This window comes from Oncorhynchus nerka, linkage group LG16 (genome assembly GCF_034236695.1).
Source record: "Oncorhynchus nerka isolate Pitt River linkage group LG16, Oner_Uvic_2.0, whole genome shotgun sequence".
In the NCBI taxonomy this organism is placed as follows: Eukaryota; Metazoa; Chordata; class Actinopteri; order Salmoniformes; family Salmonidae; genus Oncorhynchus; species Oncorhynchus nerka.
The window spans coordinates 9,907,179-9,924,410 of record NC_088411.1 but is presented as its reverse complement, the minus strand read 5'-3'; the positions used below and the strand labels follow the sequence as shown (position 1 = coordinate 9,924,410).

General features: G+C 43.6%; 1 protein-coding gene across 1 annotated transcript in view; it reads right to left on the bottom strand.

Moving 5' to 3' along the window:
* LOC115144000 (zinc transporter ZIP11-like) overlaps nt 1–17,232 on the bottom strand; it is a 126,024-nt gene that overhangs the window by 39,613 nt on the left and 69,179 nt on the right. Inside the window, exon 3 of the mRNA XM_029684560.2 lies at nt 12,108–12,290. Coding sequence (XP_029540420.1) covers nt 12,108–12,290 — 183 coding nt within the window. The remainder of the gene's footprint in view (nt 1–12,107; nt 12,291–17,232) is intronic.

The window sequence follows — 17,232 nt, the reverse complement described above, 5'->3', positions numbered from 1 at the left end:
CTTGTTTGATTGACTTACGGAGGGAATAACTACGCTGTTTGTATTCAACCAAATTCCCAGTCACCTTGCCATGGTTAAATGTGGTGGTTCATGCATTCACTTTTGTGCGAATGCTGACCATCTATCCACAGTTTCTGGTTTGGATAGGTCTTAATAGTCACAATGGGAACAACATCCCCTATACACTTACTGATGAAGTCAGTCACTGTTTCCGTGTATACTCATTGACTACACGGAACAAATCCCAGTCTGCATGATCAAAACAATCTTTGATGCATGGTTTCTGATTGGGTCAGACCAGCATTGAATAGATCTTTGCACAGGTACTTCCTGTTGGAGTTTCTGACTATAGGAAGGGAGGAGCAAAATGGAGTTGTGATCTGATTTGCAGAATGGAGGCAAGGGACTTTCAGGCATCCCGGAAGGGAGAGTGGTCAAATTCTTTCCAGCGCGAGTACTACAGTCAATTTGTTGATAGAACTTTGGTGGCGTTTTCCTAAAATTTGATTGGTTAAAATCCCCAGCTACAATAAATGGGGCCTCAGGATATGTGGTTTCCAGTTTGCACAAAGTCCAATGTATTTCCTTGAGGGCCATCGTGCTAACGGCTTGAGGGTGAATACACACGGCTGTGACTATAACCGCAGATAACTGTCTTGGGAGGTAATATGGTCGGCATTTGATTGTGAGGTATTGCTTATTGTTTTATTTCACTGTAGAGCCCTCAGTCGAGCTCACCATGCCTTAGATAGCTCTTTTGTCCCACCCCCACACATGCAGAGACCTCACCTGCCTTAACTGGTGCCTCCAGAGACGAAACATTGTCACTCAACGCCAAGGTTTACCTCCACTGTACTCACATCCTACCATACCATTGTCTATTCTACCACGCACAGAAATCTGCTCCTTTTACTCTCTGTTCCCAACACACTAGACGACCAGTTCTTATAGCCTTTAGCCGTACCCTTAACCTACTCCCCCTCGGTTCCTCTGGTGATGTAGAGGTTAACCCAGGCCCTGTAGCCCCCAGTTCCGCTCCTATTCCTCAGGAGCTCTCATTTGTTGACTACTGTAACCGTAAAAGCCTTGGTTTCTTGCATGTTAACATCAGAAGCCTCATCCCTAAGTTTGTTTTATTCACTGCTTTAGCACAATCCGCCAACCCTGATGTCCTAGCCGTCTGAGGGGGTGGAGTTGCAATCTACTGCAGAGATAGTCTGCAGAGTTCTGCATTGCTATCCAGGTCTGTGCCCAAACAGTTTGAGCTTCTACATTTAAAAATGCACCTTTCTAGAAATAAGTCTCTCACTGTTGCTGCTTGTTATAGACCCCCTCAGCCCCCAGCTGTGCCCTGGACACCATATGTGAATTAATTGCCCCCCATTTATTCATACTGTTAAATGACCTAAACTGGGATATGCTTAACACCCAGGCCTTCCTAAAATCTAAGCTAGATGCCCTCAATGTCACACAAATCATCAAGGAACCTACCAGGTAAACCCTAAATCCGTAAACATGGGCACCCTCATAGAAATCATCCTGACCAACCTATCCTCTTTAAATACACCTCAGCTGTCTTTAATCAGGATCTCAGCGATCACTGCCTCATTGCCTGCGTGCATACTTGGTCCGCGGCCAAACGACCACCCCTCATCACTGTCAAACGCTCCCTAAAACACATCATAGAGCATGGCTTTTCTAATCGACCTGGCCCGGGTATCCTGGAAGGATATTGACCTCATTCCGTCAGTAGAGGATGCCTGGTTATTCTTTAAAAGTGTCTTCCTCACCATCTTAAATAAGCATGCCTCATTCAAAAATTGTAGAATTAAGAAGAGATATAGCCCTTGGTTCACTCCAGACTTCCCTTGACCAGAACAAACACATCCTGTGGTGTACTGCATTAGCATCGAATAGCCCCCACGATATGCAACTTTTCAGGGAAGTTAGGAACCAATATACACAGGCAGTTAGGAAAGCAAGGGCTAGCTTTTTCAAACAGAAATTTGCATCCTGTAGCACAAACTCCAAAAAGTTCTGGGACACAGTAAAGACCATGGAGAATAAGAGTACCTCCTTCCTCCCAGCTGCCCACTGCACTGAGGCTAGGAAACACGATAAAAATCTACGATAATCGAGAATTTCAACAAGCATTTTTCTATGGCTAGCCATGAATTTATCCATGGCTACTCCTACCCCGGTCAACAGCTCTGCACCCCCCACAGCAACTTGCCCAAGCCTCCCCCATTTCACCCAAATCCAGATAGCTGATGTTCTGAAAGAGCTGCAAAATCTGGACCACCACAAATCAGCTGGGCTAGACAATCTGGACCCCCTCTTTCTAAAAGTATCCACCACAATGGTTGCAAACCCTAATAATAGCCTGTTCAACCTCCCTTTCGTATTGTCTGAGATCCCTAAAGATTGGAAAGCTGCCTCGGTCATCCCCCTCTTCAAAGGGGGAGACACTCTAGACCCAAACTTTTACAGACCTATATCTATCCTACCCTGCCTTTCTGATAAGAGAATTTTGTTCTCCAGGTTCATAACCCAATTTAATTGTGATTACTCAGTCTGCTATATCAGGATTTGTAAGATACTGATAGAAATGAAACAGACGGAGGCCCAGCTAAATAGTCAAAAAGGTTTATTCACGGAACGTTCTGAAGTCAAGAATACAAATCAATACATTTTTAGACTGACTTCTCACGCCCACACACATACGCACACAAATACACACACACATAGGCACACACATACACACAAACATACGCACACACTGTCTGTCTCCCTACCCAGCCGACAGAGATATTGACCTTGTCCTTGAGACGTACTCCCCGTTCTCTCCCAAATCTCTAGTCAGGTCGGCACCAAGCTCAGACAGTCTGTGTTTATAATACCATAAAACATATTGTCTATACCCTAATTCTGACTAGGACTACACATTTATGATTTTATACATTCTAATCAATCCCATACAATTATATGTTTCAGGACGGAAAATTCTAATCATTCAATTAACAGACAATTCTCACCAATCACTTTCTAAAGTCTAACAAATCACCGACCATTTTGAATCCCACCGTATCTTCTCCGCTATGCAATCTGGTCTCCGAACGGGTCATGGGTGCACCCCTCAGCCACGCTCAAGGTCCTAAACAATATCATAACCTCCATCCATAAAAGACAATACTGTGCAGCCGTCTTCATCGACCTGGCCAAGGCTTTCGAATTAACATACTCAATCGCCTTGATTTCTCAAATGACTGCCTCGCCTGGTTCAACAACTACTTCTCAGATAGAGTTCAGTGTGTCAAATCGGAGGGCCTGTTGTCCGGACCTCTGGGGGTGCCACAGGGTTCAATTCTCGGGCCGACTCTTTCCTCCATATATATCAATGATGTCGCTCTTGCTGCGGATGATTCTCTGATCCACCTCTACGCAGACGACACCATTCGGTATACATCTGGCCCTTCTTTGGACACTCTGTTAACAAACCTCCAAACAAGCTTCAATGCCATACAACACTCCTTCTGTGGCCTCCAACTGCTCTTAAATGCTAGTAAAACTAAAAGCATGCTCTTCAACTGATTTCTGCCTGCACCTGCCCGCCCGACTAACATCTCTACTCTGGACAGTTCTGACTTAGAATATGTGGACAACTACAAATACCTAGGTGTCTGGTTAGACTGTAAACTCTCCTTCCAGACTCACATTAAGCATCTCCAATCCAAACTGAAATCTAGAATCTGCTTCCTATTTCACAATAAAGCCTCCTTCACTCATGCTGCCAAACAAACCCTCGTAAAACTGACTATCCTACCGATCCTTGACTTCGGCGATGTCACTTACAAAATAGCCTCCAACACTCTACTCAGCAAATTGGATGTAGTCCATCACAGTGCCATCCAATTTGTCACTAAAGCCCCATATACTGCCCGTCTATTACTCCAGTGTTAATGCTAAATTGTAATTACTTCGCCACTATGGTCTATGTATTGCCTTACCTCCCTAATCTTACTACATTTGCACATACTGTATATAGATTTGTCTATTGTGTTATTGACTGTACGTTTGTTTATTCCATGTGTAACTCTGTGTTGTTTGTGTCACACTGCTTTGCTTTATCTTGGCCAGTGTAATGATCTTTGTCTTCATCGGATGAGGAGTAGGAAGCGGACCAAAATGCAGCGTGTCCATGATATTTATTATAACAGAACACGAAAATACAAAATAACCAAGTGAATGTAAGAAATTAAAATCGAAACAGCCCTGAAAGGTGAAACCACAATACAGGAAACAACTACCCACAAACACCAGGTGGGAAAAGGCTACCTAAGTATGGTTCTCAATCAGAGACAACGATAGACAGCTGCCGCTGATTGGGAACCATACTAAGGCCAAACACATAGAAAAGGAACATAGAAAAACAACATAGAATGCCCACCCCAACTCACGCCCTGACCAAACCAAAATAGAGATGGAAAAAAGGAACTAAGGTCAGGGCGTGACAGCCAGGTCGCAGTTGTAAATGAGAACTTGTTCTCAACTGGCCTACCTGGTTAAATAAAGGTGAAATAAAATGTTTATAATAATAATAATAATCTAGGTCGGGTGAACAAAGGGACTTGAGTGTCTGTACGTTATCACAATCACACTATCATGAAACATACACCACCTCCTTTCTTCTGCCTGTAGAGATCTTTATTCCCGTCAGTGCGATGTACTGAGAACCCTGTGGTTTAGATCTTATCTGTCGGAAAGATATCAGTTTGTCTCTGTGAATGGTTTGTCCTCTGACAAATCAACTGTAAATGTTGGTGTTCCTCAAGGTTCCGTTTTAGGACCACTATTGTTTTTACTATATCTTTTACCTCTTGGGGATGTCATTCGAAAACATAATGTTAACTTTCACTGCTATGTGGATGACACACAGCTGTACATTTCAATGAAACATGGTGAAGCACCAAAATTGCCCTCGCTAGAAGCCTGTGTTTCAGACATAAGGAGGTGGATGGCTGCAAACTTTCTACTTTTAAACTCAGACAAAACAGAGATCTTGTTCTAGGTCCCAAGAAACAAAGAGATCTTCTGTTGAATCTGACCATTAATCTTAATGGTTGTACAGTCGTCTCAAATAAAACTGTGAAGGACCTCTGCGTTACTCTGGACCCTGATCTCTCTTTTGACGAACATATCAAAACAGCTTTTTTCCATCTATGTAACATTGCATAAATCAGAAACTTTCTGTCCAAAAATGATGCAGAAAAATGAATCCATGCTTTTGTTACTTCTAGGTTAGACTACTGCAATGCTCTACTTTCCGGCTACCCGGATAAAGCACTAAATAAACTTCGGTTAGTGTTAAATACGGCTGCTAGAATCCTGACAAGAACCCAAAAAATTGATCATATTACTCCAGTGCTAGCCTCCCTACACTGGCTTCCTGTCAAGGCAAGGGCTGATTTCAATGTTTTATTGCGAACCTACAAAGCATTACATGGGTTTGCTCCTACCTATCTTTCTGATTTGGTCCTGCCGTACATACCTACACGTACGCTACAGTCAGAAGATGCAGGCCTCCTAATTGTCCCAAGAATTTCTAAGCAAACAGCTGGAGGCAGGGCTTTCGCCTATAGAGCTCCGTTTTATGGAATGGTCTGCCTACCCATGTCAGAGACGCAAACTCGGTCTCAACCTTTAAGTCTTTACTGAAGACTCATCTCTTCAGTGGGTCATATTTTTTTTTAAATGTTTTACCTTTATTTAACCAGGCAAGTCAGTTAAGAACAAATTCTTATTTTCAATGACGGCCTAGGAACAGTGGGTTAACTGCCTGTTCAGGGGCAGAACGACAGATTTTGTACCTTGTCAGCTCGGGGATTTGAACTTGCAACCTTTCGGTTACTAGTCCAATGCTCTAACCACTAGGCTACCCTAGTCTGGCCCAGGAGTGTGAAGGTGAACGGAAAGGCTCTGAAGCAACGAACCCGCCCTTGCTGTCTCTGCCTGCCCGGTTCCCCTCTTTCCACTGGGATTCTCTGCCTCTAACCCTATTACAGGGGCTGAGTCACCGGCTTACTGGTGCTCTTTCATGCCGTCCCTAGGAGGGGTGCATCACTTGAGTGGTTTGAGTCACTGATGTGATCTGGAAATCCCTGTCTTAGGTCAGTTAGGATCACCACTTCATTTTAAGAATGTGAAATGTCAGAATAATAGTAGAGGGAATTGTTTATTTCAGCTTTTATTTATTTCATCACATTCACAGTGGGTCAGAAATTTACATACACTCAATTAGTATTTGGTAGCCTTGGCTTTAAATTGTTTAACATGGGTCAAACATTTCGGGTCTGCCTTCTGAGGATTAGGATTGAGGTCAGGGCTTTGTGATGACCACTCCGATACCTTAACTTTGTTGTCCTTAAGCCATTTTGCCAGAACTTTGGAAGTATGCTTGGAGTCATTGTCCATTTGGAAGACCCATTTGAGACCAAGCTTTAACTTCCTGACTAATGTCTTGAGATGTTGTCTTATTGCTTCAATATATCCACATACTTTTCCATCCTCATGCTGCCATCCATTTTGTGAAGTGCACCAGTCCCTCCTTCAGCAATGCACCCCCACAACATGATGCTGCCACCCCCATGTTTCACGGTTGGGATGGTGTTCTTCGGCTTGCAAGCCTCCCCCTTTTTCCTCCAAACATAAAGATGGTCATTATGGCCAAACAGTTCTATTTTGTTTCATCAGACCAGAGGACATTTCTCCAGATAGTATGATCTTTGTCCCCATGTGCAGTTGCAAACCGTAGTCTGGCTATTTTATGGCGGTTTTGGAGCCGTGGCTTCTTCCTTAATGAGCGCCCTTTCAGGTTATGTCGATATAGGACTCGTTTAACTGTGGATATAGATACTATTGTACCTGTTTCCTCCAGCATCTTCACAAGGTCCTTTTCTGTTGTTCTGGGATTGATTTGCACTTTTGTCACCAAAGTACGTTCATCTCTAGGAGACAGAACGTGTCTCCTTCCTGACCATTGTTTGTACAGATGGACGTGGTACCTTCAGGCATTTGGAAATTGTCTACTATTTTTTTTCTGAGGTCTTGGATGATTTCTTTAGATTTTCCCATGTCAAGCAAAGAGGCATTGAGTTTGAAGGTAGGCCTTGAAATACATCCACAGGTACACCTCCAATTGACTCAAATGATGTCAATTAGCCTATCAAAAGCTTCTAAAGAAATGGCATAATTTTCTGGAATTTCCAAGCTGTTTAAAGGCACAGTCAACTTAGTGTATGTAACCTTCTGACCCACTGGAGTTGTGATATAGTGAATTACAAGTGAAATAATCTGTCTGTAAACAATTGTTGGAAAAATTACTTGTGTCATGCACAAAGTAGATGTCCTAACCGACTTGCCAAAACTATAGTTTGTTAACAAGACATTTGTTAAAGTGGTTGAAAAATAGGCTTTAAATGACTCCAACCTAAGTGTATGTAAACTTCTGACTTCAACTGTATGTGCATGGTCAGGCACAGATGCACTCACACCCATACACACATGCACATCTATGCTCAAGCAGACACACACACACACAGTCAGCATGGAAAACAAGAGGTGTAGAGAAACATGAGAGAATGCTCAGGGAAACAACTAAGGGAAGAAACACAATTTAGATCCATTATAAATGTCCTTCCAAACAATCTGTATCGAAGTATGTCCCTTTCAGTGTCAAGCACAGAGAAAACATGGAATCATTGCTTGGCGATAAAAAAGAAGAGACTATACACCTCAAAGGGCTAAATGCCAAAAGCTCTTATAAACATGAGTGCAGATTAAGCTGAGCAATGAGGCTTTAAAGAAAAGGCCACAGGCCCAGAGGACAAGCCTACAGCCAACCACGGTTGAGCATCGCCAGAAGGGGGGCTTTGTTTGGTCCATTGAGCCTGGGGCAGAGCCTGGAGCTGGGCCATTGGACCAGAACGAGCTCATATGTACTCATCCTCTCATCCTCTATCTGTGTTGTCCCCTCCATTTTGCTCTCTCACTTCCTTGATCTGGGGGGCTAGGGGTTGTTTGTGTATACTGTATACTGTCGTTCTCAACTAACATCAAGGCGGTGGCCCGTTCCTGTAGGTTCATGCTCTACAACATCCGCAGAGTACGACCCTGCCTCACACAGGAAGCGGCGCAGGTCCTAATCCAGGCACTTGTCATCTCCCGTCTGGATTACTGCAACTCGCTGTTGGCTGGGCTCCCTGCCTGTGCCATTAAACCCCTACAACTCATCCAGAACGCCGCAGCCCGTCTGGTGTTCAACCTTCCCAAGTTCTCTCACGTCACCACGCTCCTCCGCTCTCTCCACTGGCTTCCAGTTGAAGCTCGCATCCGCTACAAGACCATGGTGCTTGCCTACGGAGCTGTGAGGGGAACGGCACCTCAGTACCTCCAGGCTCTGATCAGGCCCTACACCCAAACAAGGGCACTGCGTTCATCCACCTCTGGCCTGCTCGCCTCCCTACCACTGAGGAAGTACAGTTCCCGCTCAGCCCAGTCAAAACTGTTCGCTGCTCTGGCCCCCCAATGGTGGAACAAACTCCCTCACGACGCCAGGACAGCGGAGTCAATCACCACCTTCCGGAGACACCTGAAACCCCACCTCTTTAATACCTAGGATAGGATAAAGTAATCCCTCTCACCCCCCCCTTAAAAGATTTAGATGCACTACTGTTCCACTGGATGTCATAAGGTGAATGCACCAATTTGTAAGTCGCTCTGGATAAGACCGTCTGCTAAATGACTTAAATGTAATGTAATGTAAATGTCTGTATGGGTGTATGCGTGTGTGTGCCTGCGTCCGTGCGTGTGTGTGTGGGATCCGTGTCCCCAACCGCTAGTGACCTCTCAGGGGGACTGTAATTCAGCTGTCAATCGCACAGTCAAATGTGTTGCACGCCTTGTTGGTTAAGCCAGAGAAAAGGCTTGGTAGTGCTCTGTGGCTTGCCAAGCTTCTATCATGTAAATGTGACACACACACAGTCAAATCTCAGGGGAGGATAGGGACAGTCAGAGAGAGCAGCATGGCTTGGAGGGCTCAATGTGGGGAAGCTTAACAGTGGACTGGTGTATGGCTCAGTGGGCTGACTACTGGTAACTAATAAGCCTAGAAAGGTTTCTGTGTTGTGGTTCAGATCAGTCCAGTCCACACCAGCCGAGATCAGGAAACATTATCAAATCAAATCAAATCAAATGTATTTATATAGCCCTTCGTACATCAGCTGATATCTCAAAGTGCTGTACAGAAACCCAGCCTAAAACCCCAAACAGCAAGCAATGCAGGTGTAGAAGCACGGTGGCTAGGAAAAACTCCCTAGAAAGGCCAAAACCTAGGAAGAAACCTAGAGAGGAACCAGGGGGTGGCTATCCTCTTCTGGTCTTATTGAACATGGAAGATGTAAATGTTCATAAATGACCAGCATGATCTTGAAACTATCAGAGGAAGTTTTGTCATCTAGGTCTAATTGCTATTTATGTAGATTGTTTTGGTTGCTGAAGTGACTGGTAGCAGGTATACATAAATACTTATGGTAATATATACATGTAAACACAAGTAATAGTGACCAGTAGCAGGATAGATACTGTACATACTAATGCTAATGGAAATGAATAATCAATGAACAGCGGCGTAATGGTAGTAATACATCTAGTCAATAATCATTGATGACCAGAGAAGCATGATGATGGCTCTGGGAGAGAAGACTGGGGTCCAGTAATATATTTTTATACATTCTAATGCTATCACGCTAATCCTCAGTAAGTTCAATTATGCCTTTGAGTGCTCCCATACCTGTCAGCTTTGAGCTGTTGATTGATTACATTTTCCCTGTCCCTGATCCAACACGATTACCAGACACACACACACACACACAGTCTTGTATAAGTGACCTTGTGGGGACACTCAATTCAGTCCCATTCAAAATCCTATTTTCCCAAAACCCAACCTTAACCCTAAAGCTAACCTTATCTCCTAACCTTAACCCTAAAACTAACCCTAGCTCCTAACCCTAACCCTAAAACTAACCCTAGCTCCTAACACTAATTCTAACCTTAACCCTAAACCCCCTAGAAATTGCATTTGACCGTGTGTGGAAGAACAAAATGTCGCCAGTTGGTCAAATGTTTTGTTTGTTTACTATTCTTGTGGGGACTTCAGTTGAAGTCGGAAGTTTACATACACCTTAGCCAAATACATTTAAACTCAGTTTTTCACAATTCCTGACACTTAATCCTAGTAAAAATTCCCTGTCTTAGGTCAGTTAGGATCACCACTTCCAGACTCCAACAAAATTGAAACTAAATTGACGCCTTGTAGCATGCATGGCCTTGTCATGATAACATTGAGATATACCAGGCTAATGGTGTGTAATAATGTGTCTGTATGTGTATTGTAATTGTCAATACGTTCTGTTTCAAATGACTACATTTCACCAGCTCTGATATCCCGCCCCCCCCCAATAAAAACTGCACTGAATTGACGCCTTGTAACATGGCCTTGTCATGCTAACATTAAGATATACCAGGTAAATGATGTGTTTGTCTATTCTATAACGCATTGTTGCTATGCATGCTGATTCAGATGACTGTATTTCACCAGCCATGATATCACAGACGGTACATGTCACCAATTCATATGGATGTGCGTTCATCCGCACATCCTGGAAAACACTGGCGTTAAAACACTGACGTGAAATTCCCCCTAGGTACAGATCTAGCTTCCCCTCCCCCAACCATAACCTTAACCATTAGCGTTGAAAATGTAAAACTGACCCAAGATCAGCGTGTAGGGGCAACTTCACTCGACACTGTCATTAAACTATGCACATCTGTTCACATGGAGTTAAGCTAGACTGCCTGTGAACACAGGAATCAATTAAACTTCTCACTCTTGACTTTTTCCTCCAATTAAAAGGACCACACCTTGGGGAGAGGCCATCGATTAGGTAACTATGTTTGTACATTGAATTAATGGACCGTTTTTTTTGTTTGTTCTCATCCATATTTCACTAACACATGTGGAGTGACACAGGGATACTCCTGCATCCTAAGCCTGTCCCACTCTTACGACCACGGATCACACTCTCCCCCCTGAAACCTCTGAAAAACACTGCTATTGCTTCTCCCAGTTGGTGCAGGTTTAAGCTCATTTCGGTAAAAACACATATAGGAGCAGACTTGCCTCGACAAGCAGGGGATGACTAGTGGTAAGTGCATAGCCCCTTCAGGAAAGCACAACTCATCCTCATCAATACTCCATCATCAGTCAGACGAGTAGGGTTGGGCGGTATCCAGATGTTCACATCATCATTACCGTCCTTCTCTCATCCCGGGATCTCGGTTTCATTACCGTTTTAGTACACAAGGCGGTGTTATAAATACAAAAAGCCCATTGGCCTCCTTATTTATTCAGCCACTTACTTACCTAACTAGCAAGTTAAACCAAATGCACAGCTGGACTCACCAGCTCCAGCTTTCTCCCGTTGTGCTTTTTTACAAACAAACACGTGACTGGGTCAACAGTTCTGCGGAACTACTGTAAACTTCATAATGTAAGATAACGTATTGCACAAGTTGACTGCAGGTATTAACTTAAAAAGTATCTACTAATATTCAAATTGTTTGAAAAACCTCAAAGACATTGTTTTGATTATATCGGAAAAACCATCCCGTGGCTTATTCCAAATACCCCGGTATACGGTATATACAGTATACCGCCCAAGCCTACCAACTAGAGGAGGAAGCTAGAGCAAATGGTGTGTTGGCTCTTCAAAATCACCGCTACAGATATATATTTTACTATACTAGACCCCTACCCACTACTCCCTCTGAGAGGATTGCTGAGGTGTAGCTTCAGCAATATGGGGAAAATTCCACAAAGGGAATCAGCCTGTTACCATATTACTGTGCCTTAAGAACCTAACCTATCCAATTCAGATGTCGATGAAAAGACTTGGGAAATATGCTAGGGGCTAGGATCTAGAAGTTAGGGTGCAGGGGTTGGTTTGGGACTGAGCAACACAGACTGGGCTATGGTGGGTTCGTCTTCTCACCTGGGATGTTGTGGATGGTGATGGCCAGGATCAGGAGGACGATGCGCCTCCAGCTGCTTCCTGTTTGCCCTGCCCCATCCTGTTGCCGACTGCCCACTTCCTGACCCTCGGAGTCTGAAGAGCCAGCATCGGCGTAGGGGCCTTTCCTCCTTTGGTACACGTCTCCTCCGTTCTCAAGCTTATCTGTAAGGAAGAGAAGAACACATTCAGACAACATTCCTACAACACACTGCGCTTGCCAATCAAGCAATCTTTCAGATTAGAAGACGATTAAGCAATGGTAACCATGATTTCAGCAAATGGGATCTAATGAAAAGTCCAAGTGAGACAGAGGTCTGATGAGAAGCTGATGAGTATGGTCATCATCACTTGCATTACATTTTCAGTGTAAAGGCATGAGCACAATTCCATTATTTAGCTAACTGTAACAATTTTCAAACAGCATGAATTTAATGTCATGAAATCTCAGTTAATTAACTAAAACAATTGCATTACGGCAATTGTCTGCTTGAATCAGCATGAACAATACACAAAGAGAACGGCACTGGAAATGATCAAATGACTGCAAACGATTGTTAAATTCTTCTACACCAGAATAATGAGTGCGTCAATGCAATTAGCAAGAACAAATTGAACAATCTACTTTAAATTCAGAGAGTAAAGTGACTGCACGCTCTGGACACGACTAAATGATGACAATACAACTATTCATGCTGGTACATATGAAGAAGTGTATTGCTGTAGTTATTTTGGTCATTTCATTTTTGTTTTTGCTTCAATAACAAATCTCACCAGATAGGGTCTGCTGTATGGTCGGGATATCTCCCTAAGGGTTATCCCTCTAACTCCCTGACCCTGTGACTCTGCAGTGAGGTCGCCAGTATGATAAGGGACTTTAAGCCAATTTGCAAAATGGTTTCAACAGTGTGTTGGTATACTCTTTGATGTTTGTCTTAGACATTTTGTATTAAGAAAAGTGGGAATGTAATAATTTGTCATACGGGGAAAAGTTTGGATTTCCTGAATCAGAAATGCCTTAAACTGTTGTTTTGGACTGTCCTCTCTCGAAGTTATGGCGATAGTGACAACAGATGATATCTAGATGCATGGAAGGGATAATTCGACCGAGAACAGTGTGAGCCTCACCCCCTCTAACCAGCTGAGGTGATGGCGTTCATTACGGCCCTGTCCTTCAACACTTCTACCTGAAGCTGAGTGCGGAATGTCCTGAGACCGTCCACGTGAAGTGAGCATGGAGAGAGACCACGCCCAAACTCCTCTCATGCTGCTGATGCACTGGTCGGAAAATGGACAAGACAGAATGGACTGTACGGAATGGTGGTGGAAGCTCAGGTGAGAGATGCATTTGCTTGGGAAAATCAGATTATTCCCCAGATATTGAAATCGGGACATTATCAAAGGCATCCACTTTGACAGGCATGAGTTACATGTGTGCCATTGTGAGGATGAACGGTAATGCTCTCTGAAGAAGAAACGCCAGAAGAATGAGTGCCCGGAAGGAAGCAAGGATAAAAAAAGCGAGGATAAAAGTTGATCAACTTTCAAAGCAGAATTACTTTCCTGTTGTTCCTCAACTGTAGTGTATGATACATCATTTTCTAGCTCTTAGTCTCTACTTTTATCCAATGTAAAAAATAAACACCATTTCACATTTTGCTACATAAGACCGAATCGAGCCGGTCGGTCACATGTAGAGGCGACTATGGAAGTCAAGTAGAACGTCACACATGCCCAGATCATGGTGGGAGTAGTAGAGATAGTGTTGTAATTTCAGACACTATTGTCAACTTTCTTTTTAAAATGTATTTTTAAAACCCCTTTTTCTCCCCAATTTCGTGGTATCCAATTGTTAGTAGCTACTATCTTGTCTCATCGCTACAACTCCCGTACAGGCTCGGGAGAGACGAAGGTTGAAAGTCATGCGTCCTCTGATACACAACCCAACCAAGCCGCACTGCTTCTTAACACAGCGCGCATCCAACCCGGAAGCCAGCCGCACCAATGTGTCGGAGGAAACACCGTGCACCTGGCAACCTTGGTTAGCGTGCACTGCGCCTGACCCGCCACAGGAGTCGCTGGTGCGCGATGAGACAAGGATCAGTAAATTGGCAGACTCTTCAGTTTTGGTTCTAACACAAGGTATCAGATGCCGTGGCCAATTAATAGGCACAAATACCGTAACTACTCGCCGGAGAAGTGGGTATCACTAACTTGGAAAGTTGTTAATAGTGGGCGTGTATTCGAGCCATGAATGAGGAAATTTGAACACCCTAGACACCGCCGCGAGAGGCACAGAAATCGATAAAATTGGGTACCTAAGAACATTATTTATAGAGTTCTGAAAAGCAATTCTGTCAAGCGACAGCATTGGGGTTACCAAACTCCACAAAGAATTACTCACAATATTAACTCCACTTTAATTTCTCGTGACCCCTCCTCCCTTTCGTCGGTTCTTTGAAGCTATTTCAGAAGAAGACGGAATAAAGTGTCTCACGAGGTTAAAAAAAACGCCCAAGGTTTTCTGATTTGGAAGGAGTGCTTGGCCGTGCCAATTTTAACTTGTTACTTTTTAGAATCCATTCCCCTGGCATTTTACATTGATTATCCAACCCCAAAATTGGTTCCACACCCGTCGCCATGTAAAATGATCCAGGTATTGTTACTGGTTCTATGGTCAGAGCCATGCGTAGTAGTTGTATCGCTTTCGATGAACCCCTCACTGAAAATGGACAATTGTGTCTGGAATGACAACACTATCTCTGCTACTCCCACCATGATCTGGGTATGTGTGACGTTCAACTTGACTTCATAGTAGTCTCTGTACTGTGCACAGTTAGCTGTCCTTCCTCTACTATGAGCTATCCCCTGTATCACTATACACAGATGAGTGGTATCGTTCCCCAGAGACTATTACCCACTTCCTTAATCTATGAGCCTCACAAATCTCCGCCCCAGTCATATTCAATTCCACTTCCCCAATTCCACTGTACTGTTAACGCGTTGGTTTTTGGGACTCCATAGAATACACTTACGTTGGTCCTGACAGACTCTGCAACCCTGCATGAAAATATTATGTCTCAAACACTGGCCCCTTATGTACTTTGCCTCCGGCCTCAAATACATTTTCACCTAGATTCCATTCCATCTAAACCATAACACATTAATCACTACTGCTAGGCTACTTTGGAAACACCTACTCATTCCAATGGTTCTTCTTTATTTTTTACTATTTTCTACAATGAATGGGATCAATTTTGTTTGTTTTTGCTGTTCTCCAAATAGCATTTTAGGAGTTTTAAATTGTGTAGAAATGTAACAAATGAGCTTCAACTTCCTAATTTTGAGGGGATTGTTCCCAGACCTCAAAATTGGCCTCCTGATGTGGTTAAAGCATTGTTGTGGTCTTAGTACATTCAATTGTTTTAGTTGTTCTACAAAAAAAAGTGTGAATTCATAAAATAATTAACTAGGAAACCCGGGACAAATAAAACCAGGAAAACAGAATTTACCAAAAAGAAATCAAGCACAAAGACAGGTGAAACAGATCAGGGTGTGACAATGGAAAGTAGGTCGTGATAAGCTACTTTCCCCAGCCTGTGAATTAAAGATAACATTTAAATTATGCAGCATCCACTTACCCAGGCCACTATTTTTTCATTTGGGCCAGTAGCTTTCAGTTGGCACTGGCCTCGTGTGCCACTGGCAAATTTACCTGAATGTCAAGCCTTGCAAGGGCATGCCAATTTAAAAGATGGCTAGTCATTATTAGCCTGGTTTTGTATGTAATGAATGTACATTATGGGACACAGGTCAGGTCATTATTGCCACGCAGTGGTGAAAAATTGGTGGGACTAAATCATGTGCTGCTGCCTTCAACTTAAAAAGTGGGTCGCACCAGTGGAAAATGTTAGTGTAGAGCCCTGAATCAGCTGAATAAATTCAAATAGAAATGTTATTTTTCACAATTAAATTAGTTATGTGAGTAGGGGAGCCAAATAAAGAGAAAGAGACAGCAATATCAGAAGGCTTCAAAGGCAGGATAACACTTGTCAGCATGACCCTGTGCCCGCAAATTAGCGTGTGGCCTGTACCTTATTCCCATATGGTGACCTTAGCGTGGGCAAACCTAGCATACGAGCTGGAGAAACGCATTTGCATGGGGCTGCCAGGAGCTCAGGTGCCCACTTCACTGGCTCTCATCTTGCATTAGAGTAAAAGTGGTCAGGAGATGGGGTTGTGTGTGTGTGTGTGTCTGTTGTGTGTGTGTCTGTGGTGTGTGTGTGTGTGTGTGTGTGTGTGTAGGGGGCTGATTGATTGCAGCTGGGCAATGGGTTCCAGCACCAACAGCCAACCCCCCTAGAGTAGAAACTGATCTACAGGAAGAAGGCTCTGATTGTACTATAATTAACCTACTCATCTCTCTGATCATTGGGAATAAGTGCCAGGAAAACACACACACACACACACACAAGCATCCCACACACAAACACACCCACGGGCACGCACACGCACGCACACAAAAGCATACCACACACACTTGAGAGCAATCTTGAGCATATTAAAAAATATCATATGCACGTACGCTCCATTGAGTGAGGAGCGGAGGGACAAAGACCCCAATTACCCATCCACACAGGGTCGAAGGATAAGATACGGGGAGCGGAGCTGGAGCGGAGCATGTCCAAATTTTCCTGGAGAGCGGAGCGAGATTCCCAAAGACTGGAGCGTAGGCCTTCTCGCCCACTCCAATTTCGCTCCAGTAGCGCTTACTTCACGAGCTCAGGGCATCCCTGCCCCAGCATGCATTTGTGGTCTACTTGTGTGCTGCTATAGCCCCTTGCTTAAGCTACTGTCAAGGAGTTTGCTAAATATTTTCATAAAGACAGTGATAAAACACTGGTGCTAAATCAAGGTGACTAACAAAGATGAGGACCAACAGCAAGAGAGGGAGTGCAGTGATTTAGTGTCCACAACTAAATAATCATTGTGGAATCTAATCCCAAAAGCATAAATTTGTACTTTTTTAAACATTTTTATTTCACCTTTATTCAACCAGGTAGGCCAGTTGAGAACAAGTTCTCATTTACAACTGCGACCTGGCCAA